At 37.5% G+C, this 12,205-nt stretch overlaps 1 protein-coding gene across 1 annotated transcript; it reads left to right on the forward strand.

Moving 5' to 3' along the window:
• Positions 1-643: 643 nt before the first annotated feature.
• Positions 644-11,348, forward strand: atp6v0d1 (ATPase H+ transporting V0 subunit d1). Its single transcript, XM_052148530.1, has 8 exons — positions 644-848; positions 1,724-1,895; positions 3,294-3,472; positions 3,680-3,759; positions 9,357-9,434; positions 9,717-9,893; positions 10,067-10,144; positions 10,237-11,348. Exons 1-8 carry the CDS (start codon positions 722-724, stop codon positions 10,396-10,398), a joined length of 1,053 nt encoding a protein of 350 aa, XP_052004490.1. The 5' UTR covers positions 644-721; the 3' UTR covers positions 10,399-11,348.
• Positions 11,349-12,205: the final 857 nt, after the last annotated feature.

Genomic DNA, 12,205 nt, shown 5'->3' on the forward strand with positions numbered 1-12,205 from the left:
AGATAGATAGATAAATAGATATAGATAAATATAGAAAGATAAATATCTATATACACATTATATATATAGTTTTATATTCATTTTTTTAAATATTATTTAATATTCATGTATTATTTATTTGTGTTTCTGTGAATAGCTGTTACAGTTCTACAAATAAAGCATTCTATCTTTTTACCTATCATTTAAAATGCTAAAAAAATGCACCTGAATGCAGGAAATGAAGTGTTTAATGGCCAACATTTCCTGGGGGAGGTCCCCAGACCCCCATTTATATTATTATTGCTTATTATTATGTGCCTATGAGTAGAAGAAGTAGTTACCAAAAGCGAGCGAGCGGGCGGGCGGGCGGGGGTGGGTGGGTGGTGGAGACTGGGCTAAGCCCCCAATGTATCAAGATCCTAGCAACGCCCCTGACTTGGAGGAAACCCACACATAAACCGGATGAGCAAGACTTGAAGTGACCTTGCTGATAGGTCACAGTGCTACCCACTGTGTGGCCTTTGTGAAATTGGTTACTTCTGGTATTTCCCAATATTGTTCAGGACTTGTCTGAGATCAGTGTTAAAGCTCTGATAGTCAGATGTTTGGTCACGTGTGTGTGTGTGTGTGTGTGTGTGTGTGTGTACATCCGGGAATGCGCAACTAGTCTCATTCACGACTGCATTAGAAGGCTACGTCTCTATCTCTTAAACTAGCATCCCTGTAGTCCTATTTTCTCACCATGCCTTTCTCCGAATTATATTTTAATGTAGACAATGGTTATCTAGAGGGGCTGGTGAGAGGTTTTAAAGCCGGTATTTTATCTCAGGCGGATTATTTGAACCTCGTTCAATGTGAAACTCTGGAAGGTGAGTCGTGCTTGTGTGTTTGCTGCTAGCCGATCTCATATAGTCCTTTTTCCTTTGACATTTCCACGTACAGTTATGCGTGTTTATGGATATTTTGTCGCCATTTACCGATGCAGCACCGTATTTGTCATTGCTGTGATAACTTGCTAATAAACCACCATATAACTATAATAGCTGAGCTAATGTCAGTTAGCCGGTTTCTTAGCCACCTCAAATAACTTTATATTAAACAAATGGAGACCTGTTCAGATCACAGATCAATGACAAATATGCCATATAATGCGCAGTATTATATTTAAAAGGCCTCTATTCAACCTCACGGATTTAAGCGTTGGTCAGGAGATCGTCGGTTCTGATTTCAACATAATTGTCAACGTTTTGAAAACGTTAAGGCCGACCAGTCATGGGTCTTGAATGAATAATCAAAATGGTTTAGATGTAAAGTGAATGTTTTTGATGGAAGGTGCAGGTGAGATGAGCTACGATTGCGAGCCTTTGCTGCTTGTTATGTGACGTATCATGACGCCAGTACTGTAGGATGGGCATAATCTCCTTCTGCCTGTGTTGCGTTACATAGTTCACATTTTACAATAAAAGACATAAATGTATGCAAAAAAATCTTAAAACAGGGAAGAAATTAGCTCTAGCTTTGTCTCTCTTTTTAGGAAGTGATGGCAGGTTCTAGTGACTCGCGTGGAATTTTCCCCTGTATTTTAGGGAACTGGAAATGGTGTAAAAGAGTCCCGAGATGAATATAGAAATCTCTGCCAGAACTCAACCTTGAGAGTTGTATGCAATATAAGCATGAGTATTTGGGATTTTATTGTTTTAATTTAATGAAGTGATATTAAAAAGTTTGCTTTATTTCTTCTTAGACCTGAAGCTTCACTTGCAGAGTACAGACTATGGAAGCTTTCTGGCCAATGAAGCCTCTCCACTCACTGTCTCTGTCATTGATGACAAATTGAAAGAGAAGATGGTGGTGGAGTTCCGCCATATGAGGAACCAATCTTATGAGCCTCTGGCCAGCTTCATGGATTTCATCACGTGAGTTGTCAAATAACACTAGTTTAACCCCAATGCCTCTGCTTAAAGGGATAGTTCTCCCAAAAATAAAAATTCTCTCATCATTTACTCACCCTCATGCCATCCCAGAAGTGTATGACTTTCTTTCTTCTGTAGAACACAAACATAGATGTTTAGAAGAATATCTCCTAACAATGTGAGTGAATGGTGACCAAAACTTTGAAGCCCCAAAAAGCACATAAAAGTAATCCATAAGACTTGAGTGGTTAAATCAGTGTCTTCCAATCGGTTTTGGGTGAGAACAGACCAAAATATAACTCCTTTTTCACTATAAAACTTGCCATTGCAGTCTCTAGGCACGATCATGATTTCAAGCTTGATTACTCTTCCTAGTGCTTGACACATGCACAGAGCGCTAGATGACACTATAGGAAGTGTAATCGAGCTTGAAATCATGATCGCCATGGAGACCGCTGATGTCACGAGTTATGGTGAAAAAGGAGTTACATTTTGGACTGTTCTCACCCAAAACACTGGAGTCTTGTCTTTACCTTTATGCTGCCTTTATGTGCTTTTTGGAGCTTCAAAATGTAATCACCATTCGCTTCAATGTATGGACAAACAGATATCATATCTCCATTTAAATATTTAATCATTTGTGTTCCACAGAAGAAAGTCATGAATTTGAGACCACATGAAGGTGAGAAAATGATGAGAGAATTAAAATTTTTGGGTGAACTATCCCTTTTAGCTGGAGTAAGATGAAATATTTTAAAATTGATAAATTCCACACATCATGAGCTTTTATTCTGTGTGGTCTGACATGTAATACTTGTCTCCAGGTTTAATAGGTGATTGTCATGAATCCTGTCCTGAAAAATTTTCTGGTCCTTTTTTACATTGTGACATTGATTTCATGACAATTATGTACATTTTACCCCCCAATTCTCATTTACGCAATACAAAAAAAGATGGTAATTTTGATATTCTAATTACCAAAATATGGGAAAAATATGATTTAAATTGTAAAGTATTTACACATCATCGTCGTAGTCCCATGGTACTGCATTTCATTTTTTTGCTGATTTTAATAAAAAAAAATATTGTACAACAGCATCTTTATTTACTGTAATACTGTAAATGTGGTTAAGTGTCCTCATAATAATGTCACAAAGCAAGAAATCTTAATTGTCCTAATTGTAGGCTTAATTTTTTTAATGCAAAATTTCATTTCATTTTTTTGTTGTACTGATTTAGGTTTAAATTGACCAGGACATTTTCTTGTCTTCAGAGATTATTCATAACCAAGAAGAGTTTTGCTTGTTTTTGGCAGCCTTATTTTTGACAGTGATAGTCACCAGGTTTTTAAAAATGTTTAATATGTCAAGACCCCTCATTTCTGTATTTCTGCATTTGCAGATACAGCTATATGATTGATAACGTCATCCTGCTGATCACTGGAACTCTGCATCAGCGGGCCATCTCAGAGCTGGTGCCCAAGTGCCATCCTCTCGGCAGCTTTGAACAAATGGAAGCCGTCAACATCGCCCAGACTCCAGCAGAGCTGTACAATGCTATCTTGGTGGATACACCACTCGGTAAGAAAGTCCTCTAATGTGTTTGGCAAATTTAGAACTTTCCTAATCACATGCACTTTTTGTTTTGCAATCAGAGGAAGTCAGTGAGTTGAGAATCTTGCATTTTGAAAATGTAAAATGTGAAACGGCACAAAAACGTTTTCTAAGTAATACTGAAGTGAACCTCATCCCCACATCATATTGAATGGATATCTATTTTTGTTTCAGCTGCTTTCTTTCAGGACTGCATCTCTGAGCAGGACTTGGATGAGATGAACATTGAAATAATACGCAACACCCTTTACAAGGTCAGACTAAAATCTTGTGTCAAGAGAATTTAAAACATTTGAAATATTCATCTAACAAATATGCATAATCAAAGACACTTGTTGGTTTGATATGATATGTTTGGATAGCAGGTCTTTGAATGTATACTGTATGTGCTTCTCTTATCAGGATCTGACAATATTTAATATATAAATAGTATATATTTCTTGAGCCATGGCCCAGAAAACATGGCATGGGCAAATCCTCAAAAAGGTAGCCAATTACTTTAGAATTGTCAATATGATGATTATATTGACAATGCCAATATAATATAATATATATCTATATCTGTGACCCTATCTGTGAAAACCCAGCTAAAGTAATTTTTTTGTGATTCACGGTTTTCTACATAAAGTCTTCCTACATAATGTAAAGAACATTCTGTGAAAATATAACCTTGATATCTTTATATGTGCTTTATATGTCAAAGATTTGCTGAATTTCGGCCTCAGAAATTCTGAGAAAATTTGAGAAATTCCAATTTTAAAAACAAAGCTTACTTTTAAAACTACAACACATTTGAAACATAATTAATCTGACTATGTGCCATATACCACATTAAAGCTGGGATTCCTCCATTTTAAGTGATATATGACACATTTATGGGAAAATTCGTAAAGTTTTGTAAAACAGGCCTATTTATTATGATGCGCATGTCCAAAAAGCATAAAAACATTTAAACGAATGGGGGTTCCACACGAGCTTGATTTTTAGCAACAGTTACCAAGTCAATTCAGTGGAATGATTTGTATAACTTTATTAGTAAAATAAAATAATAAATTTATCAGTAGAAAATCTCATTCTCTTACTGTGCTACTGTGTAACATTTGGAGTTTAAAACAAAAAAATATCACGTTCAAGGGATGGTTCACCCAAAAATGAAAATGTTGTCATCATTTACTCACCCTCAAGTTGTTCCGAATCTTTATTTTCTTTCTTGAATTTTTTCTGTTGAACACAAATTAAGATATTTTGAAGAATGTATGTAATCAAACGTTGACTGCCATAGTAGGAAAAGAAAAATACTATGGAAATCAGTGGTTACAGTCAACTGTCTGGTTACCAACATTCTTCAAAATATCTTCTTTTGCATTCAACAGAACAAAGAAACTCATACAGGTTTGGAACAACTTGAGGGTGAGTAAATGACAGAATTTTAATTTTTGGGTGAACTATCCCTTTAACAGGTCAGTCTCAATCTTTGTATACACAGAACCACACACTCTAGAATTGTCAGAGTAAAATATTTGATAATTTCATGGATTCTATTCACAAAAGCATGCCAATTTTGGTATTAAAAAGTCTAAATTTAGTATTCAATAATAATAAAAAAAAACATTATAATAATTTGGGGCAATTCCTCTGAGATTAATATCATACAAGCTGTTTAAGCAATCAGCTATTTTCTGTTCCTGCTCGTGCTTCACAGGTGCCGTGTCAGAAAGTTAATTCCGACGCATTCGCGAATTGCGAACGACCCATCAAAAGCTCATTCGCGAACGAGTCGGCCCATCATCACTAACGGCTAACGCTCATGAATTGCGAACGACCCATCATAACGCATAGTCGGACAGGACAGGACACACAAGGAACAAATTATTTTGACACGTAGTAGGCCTAAAATGTCCTTAAAATAAGATGATTATTATTGACAGAATGTTGAGCTACAAAACAAATAAGCTGTTCTTAAAATATCGGGGATAACATGAAAAAATCTGTTTTTGTCATTTTTATGGCTGTGACTACTTTGACGCTCTTAATCTCATAATTAGATTATGCGACTTTAGCCGGGGTTTCATAAACGGTGTGGTATATACAGTATCTCACAAAAGTGAGTACACCCCTCACATTTTTGTAAATATTTGATTATATCTTTTCATGTGATAACACTGAAGAAATGACACTTTGCTACAATGTAAAGGAGTGAGTGTACAGCTTGCATAACAGTGTAAATTTGCTGTCCCCTCAAAATAACTCAACACACAGCCAATAAGTGAGTACACCCCTAAGTGAAAATGTCCAAATTGGGCCCAAAGTGTCAATATTTTGTGTGGCCACCATTCTTTTCCAGCACTGCTTTAACCCTCTTGGGCATGGAGTTCACCAGAGCTTCACAGGTTGCCACTGGAGTCCGCTTCCACTCCTCCATGATGACATCACGGAGCTGGTGGATGTTAGAGACCTCCACCTTCAGTTTGAGGATGCCCCACAGATGCTCAATAGCGTTTAGGTCTGGAGACACCCTTGGAGGTGTGTTTGGGGTCGTTATCATGCTGGAATACTGCCCTGCGGCCCAGTCTCCGAAGGGATCATGCTCTGCTCAGTATGTAAATGTACATGTTGGCATTCATGGTTCCCTCAGTGAACTGTAGCTCCCCAGTGCCGGCAGCACTCATGCAGCCCCAGACCATGACACTCCCACCACCGTGCTTGACTGTAGGAAAGACACACTTGTCTTTGTACTCCTCACCTGGTTTCCACCACACACGCTTAACACCATCTGAACCATATAAGTTTATCTTGGTCTCATCAGACCACAGGACATGGTTCCAGTAATCCATGTCCCTAGTCTGCTTGTCTTCAGCAAACTGTTTGCAGGCTTTCTTGTGCATCATCTTTAGAAGAGGCTTCTTTCTGGGACGACAGCCATTCAGACCAATTTGATGCAGTGTGCGGCATATGGTCTGAGCACTGACAGGCTAACCCCCCCAGCTTCAACCTCTGCAGCAATGCTGGCAGCACTCATACATCTATATCCCAAAGACAACCTCTGGATGACGAGGCCTGTTCTGAGTGGAACCTGTCCTGTTAAACCTCTGTATGGTCTTGGTCACCGTGCTGCAGCTCAGTGTCAGAGTCTTTGCAATCTTCTTATAGCCTAGGCGATCTTTATGTAGAGCAACAATTATTTTTTTCAGGTCTTCAGAAAGTTATTTGCTATGAGGTGCCATGTTGAACTTCCAGTGACCAGTATGAGGGAGTGTGAGAGCGATTACACCAAATTTAACAAGCTCTCCATTCACACCTGAGACCTTGTAACACTAACGTGTCACATGACACCGAGGAGGGAAAATGGCTAATTGGGCCCAATATGGACATTATTGTGGTGATCAATAATTTGATTACAGCTAATTTTTCAGTTTAATCCTATTCAAAGTACTTGCATACCCATTACTTATTTCCAAAACTCTGTGCTATTCATGGTTTTCTTGGCTACAACTTCCACAGCTGTAATGAAAAATTCTGTTACAGTTAACTGGGATAAATTCGAGTAAGGGTGTTGATGTGTAAAGTCTTAGAACTGATGCTAGTGCTGGGCAGCAGGTGATTTCACTTTCCCTCATTAGTGCTGTTCAGAATGTCAGTGTTTCACATAATGGTTGAACTGCTCCATGGTACTTTTAATAGCAAATGATCATGTTAAATTCAAATGGGTCGCATGCGCAATGATATCGATGAAAACCTGTCTATATAAGGCCTCACAGCTGAAAATGCATATTAGAGCAAAAACCAAGCCATTAGGTCAAAGGAACTGCCTGCACAGCTCAGAGACAGGATTGTGTCCAGGCACAGATTTGGGGAAGGAATCCCCAAATCCAGGTGTGCAAAGCGTGTCGCATCATATTCAAAAAGAGCCAAATATGCTTCAACTAAGTACTGAGTGAAGGGTCTGAATACTTAATGGTGCTATAGTAAGATTGACAACAAGCGTTTGAAATGGGTACTGCAGTCCAAATTAAAAATATTGGAGAGTTGTCCACCCCGCCTCAGACTTGAAGTTCAGGATCTCCAATATGTATCCTTGTTTTATTACGCCTCTGTCCATGGTGGTTTTTAGATGGATGGTAAGGTTTTTTAAGTCGGGTGGAATCTGTTATCTCTCCAGTTCGTTTGCTGGCTTCCATGGCTGAATCACGCAGTGTTGTTTGCCTGCAAACTTGTTCAAATCTGGCAACCCTGCTGTGTCGAAATACTATTGGTGAGTGGGCAGTGGGCGGGATCACACAGGCCAAAAAATAATCAGAAACTTCAAAGTAGAATATACTGGCTGTAGCATTGTTATCAGAGAAGCCAGTATTTCAACTTGTTTCAGGGCAGAAGACTTTTCAGGCTCTGAATATACGCGGCCGTGGTTCTAGCAGCAGCACGAATTTTAACACACTCTTCGTACTGCAGTTTATGTTTGCTCCTTAATAAATCCCACAATGCACTGTAAAAACCAGGGAGCATCGTTGCTCACAATATTCCCTTACCAAAAACGTCCGCGTGTCTTCTGAAGTCTCAAGTTGTTAGATGACGAGCACAAGAGTAAAACTTTGAAGTCCAAGCATTATTTTCTCTTAAAAAGAGATGTTGTTTGTAATGTCTTTCATTCATAATTACCATGAAAGTGAAACAATCTTTTAAATATTTAAGTTGTTCAAAAGATTTAAAATACGCACCTTTTTATATTTTTATCTTTTTTTGCCATTTTTCTTGAATAATAGACCTTTTTCACAGACTGATGATGCGTTTCCACCTTATTTATCAGTGTAAATCTCACAATTTCTTTTATATTATAATTTTTTTTATATATGAGTGTAAATTTAAAACATTATGCTTTGTGTTATATTACCCTGGGATTAGTTAAAAAAAAAAAAAAACGAATTACCACAGCTGCAAGGGGTTTTCTATTACAGCTGCTGAGTGAGTGACAGTAAATTTGGATCTTATCTTTACTCTCTTAATCCACCACTCTCTATTTTTTTCATCTTCAGGAAAGTAATTCAAATGTAATAGTGGATTTTTTTCTTTTGGTATTGGAGCAAATGGGTCAGTGAAAATAATATTTGCTGAGGTCTCCCATTCATTCCCATTCACTACTGTCGAAGTTTACCCTGCAAACGTTTACTTCCGCGTTAGAGTGTGAAAAAGGTCTGTAACACTGTATGTTTGAATATTAACAAAAATAGTGTCATTTATACAGCGATGGTGCTGATGAATATCAGCTGCGCTACAATGCGCAAACTCATTAACGTGTCACGGGTAATTGAGCCATAAGTGTCCCAATGTTCAGTGGATGAACACCCGTACCAGTGCACTAATTTGTGTTCACGATGTACTGATTAACAACATAGGGAGTTTGGGAGCTAATTGAGACACAATGTGAGTTGTCTTCGGCAGTGTGGACCAGCACTGTGTCTCCCATGTTGCAGAAGAACTTGTGAGCGAGTGGGGCCAGGTTTGCACGCAGACGCACACGGAGAGTTGGTGCGGGGTTACATAGAGAGTGTGAGAGTGGAGAGATGCAAACACTGACATGGCTTTATTGAAGAAATTGTTCATGTAACACAACATCAAACTATATCGATATAAATGGTGTCATCCTATATCTCATTTGAATATATATCGACATATCTGTAAAAGTCGATATACCGCCCAGCCCTACTTTGTTACCAGCACAATATGTCATGTATATTAAATGTAACTCATTATTATAAAAATGTATTATATAGTAGTATTAGGTATTTTAAAGGCCATTAATCAAGAAACCATGAGCTTTTTGTTGACCACCTGCATTTACTTTCTGTATCTCCAGGCTTATTTAGAGGCTTTCTACAAATTCTGCTCCTCACTGGGTGGAACAACTGCAGATACCATGTGCCCTATTTTGGAGGTGAGCAAACACAAATTCTTGATTTTTAGTGTTTTGGTAAATAGTGATTATGTGAGTTTTAGTGTTTTAGCAACTAAAGCCAAGGAAAAGATGGCATTTTGATATCACACACTAGTATTTGATGTGTAGTCTCTGATTTCAATGGGTTAAACAAGATATAATAAAATAAAAGAACATTTAATGAAAAGATATGAAAAATGTAATTTAAAAAAATGTAATTGGCATTGTTAGTGGAAATGTTTCTGGTATTCTGAGAAATTCCCCCTTTGTTTTGTATATCAGTTTGAAGCAGACAGGAGGGCTTTCATTATTACCATTAACTCCTTTGGTACGGAGCTCTCCAAAGAAGACAGAGCCAAACTTTTCCCTCACTGTGGCAAGCTCTACCCTGAGGGTCTGGCACAACTGGCCCGTGCCGATGATTACGAGCAGGTCAAAGCTGTTGCCGACTACTACCCTGTAAGTATCTATGTACAACATTTCATAGATGTTCGTAGATGCTGTTCAATCTAGTATTCTATTCTTAAAGCGGTACTTCAAGCCATTTTTAGGTGAATTTCATATAGCTTTTGCCTTGGGTATTTTTGTCACAAAAATGTTTGATGATTGATGTTGAGTTCATGTCGCTTCAGGAATACAAGCTTCTCTTTGAGGGTGCTGGCAGTAACCCAGGAGACAAAACACTTGAGGATCGCTTTTTTGAGCATGAGGTGAGTTTGATCTCAAATGCAATTCAGTGAGATCTTTGGTGGTGGCAGTAACGTTCTCTGATGACTTGAAAACATGGGTTATGTGTTTGCAGGTGAAGCTTAATAAACTGGCCTTCCTGAACCAGTTTCACTACAGTGTGTTCTATGCATATGTCAAGTTGAAGGAACAAGAGTGCCGGAACATTGTGTGGATTGCTGAGTGTATCGCCCAAAGGCACCGGGCTAAGATTGACAACTACATCCCCATATTCTAATGGTACTTGACATGACTCTTGAATAATGATCAACATGGCATGTGTTAACTGTGCTGTTTAAGGTTTGAAAACATAATGATTCTGTCTCATACCCTTTCCTTCACCAATGTAAACTTTAATTATGATTAACTTTTTTCGTTAAGCAGTCGTTCATTTTTGTCTGATGAAATGTTACGTCAGAACATAACGCAGTGCTCAAAGTTACCAAATCATAGCATATTTTTCCCCCGAGACTTGTTTCAATGTAGAAAGGCTTTGTTCCTTCTTGATGTTATGATTTACAATTTCTGAGAACGTACCTGGCAACCAGTCACATCCCATTGCAAGGGAAAAATGTCTCATTGGGTTGTTAAAACTTGTGGAGGAGAACTATGTTTTTAGTCTAAGACCTTCAGATATCTTATTTTGATATCTTATTACTCTTTCAGCATAAGGCTGAGGTAAAAATACATTCCATCATTATTGTTTTGTGCGTTTTACATAAAAGGTGATTATAATTATTATTTTTAATTCATTTAATGTTCACTTTCAGATTACAAACTCATTAAACTCCTGATTTCAGTCCTTTAAAAGGTTCAGTATCCACATCTGATGAGAGTTCGAGAATCATTGGAAATGGGATTTACCTTTCAAATGAGAAACACTGGGGCTTTATGTGGAAAAACTTTTTTTGTGTATAGATTCTTTATTCTACCTGTTTGTTAAAATGAGACTTGTGTGCTTCCCATTTGTAAATTAGTGCTCAAATTCATGCTGACTTAATTTATGGAGTAGATCATATTTTATGATTGACAGCTGAATAAGAGAGGTCAACTAGATATAGTATGAAGACCTTGCAACAGCCGTCTTGCAATTGTAAAACCGCTTGTACTGTTGTAACCATGTTGTTGGTGTTTTAAATGATATAAATTAAATATAAAATATACATTATATGTACACCGTAATTTGTTGCTTATTTTTTACTCTCTTATTAAAAAGAATAGCTGATTAATAAATGAATTGTCACCCAAAAAATGTAAATTATTTGCTTAATCTCATGCCATCTCAGATGTGCATAATTTATTTCTTCTGAACATAAACGAAGATATTTCGAAGAATATTTCAGCTCTGTAGGTCCATACAATGCAAGTGAATGGTGACCATACTTTTCAAGATCCAAAAATCACATAAAGGCAGCATAAAAGTAATCCATAAAACTGAGATTAGAGAAAGGTGCGCCTCTTTGTTCCTGGCAGGGTACAACACCTAACAGGCTCCATATGGTTAGGATTAGGGTAGGGTGGGGTTAAAGCATTTACTGCCTCCCTGGTATAAACTGAGGCCCCTTTGTACAATGGACCCATAAGACTCCAGTGGTAAAATCATATCTTCAGAAGATATGCACCAGCTGTGGGTGTGGAACGGATCAATATTTAAGTCCTTTTTCTATAAATCTGACTGTAAAGAGATTTATAGTAAAAAGGATTGAAATATTTATCTGTTTCTCACCTAAAGTGAGAATTTTCTTTTTTTAATCTTAAAAGGTCTGATCAGCATTTTCTTGAATTAAAAGGACAGACAGAGCTGAAATATTCTTTTAAAAATCTTTGTTTGTGTTCTGCAGAACAAAGTCATATACATCTGAGATGGCATGAAAGTAAATAATGAGAGAATTTTCATTTTTGGGGGAACTATCCCTATTTTTTGCCTGGTTAAATTGAACAATGCACTCTGTTTGAGTAACTGGTTGCATAAGCCTACCACCAGATGGTGCAACAATCCCAGCCATCTCTCATCAATTTGTACTTTTGAAGTTTGACTGCACTTG

This window comes from Xyrauchen texanus, chromosome 2 (assembly GCF_025860055.1).
Source record: "Xyrauchen texanus isolate HMW12.3.18 chromosome 2, RBS_HiC_50CHRs, whole genome shotgun sequence".
NCBI lineage: Eukaryota > Metazoa > Chordata > Actinopteri > Cypriniformes > Catostomidae > Xyrauchen > Xyrauchen texanus.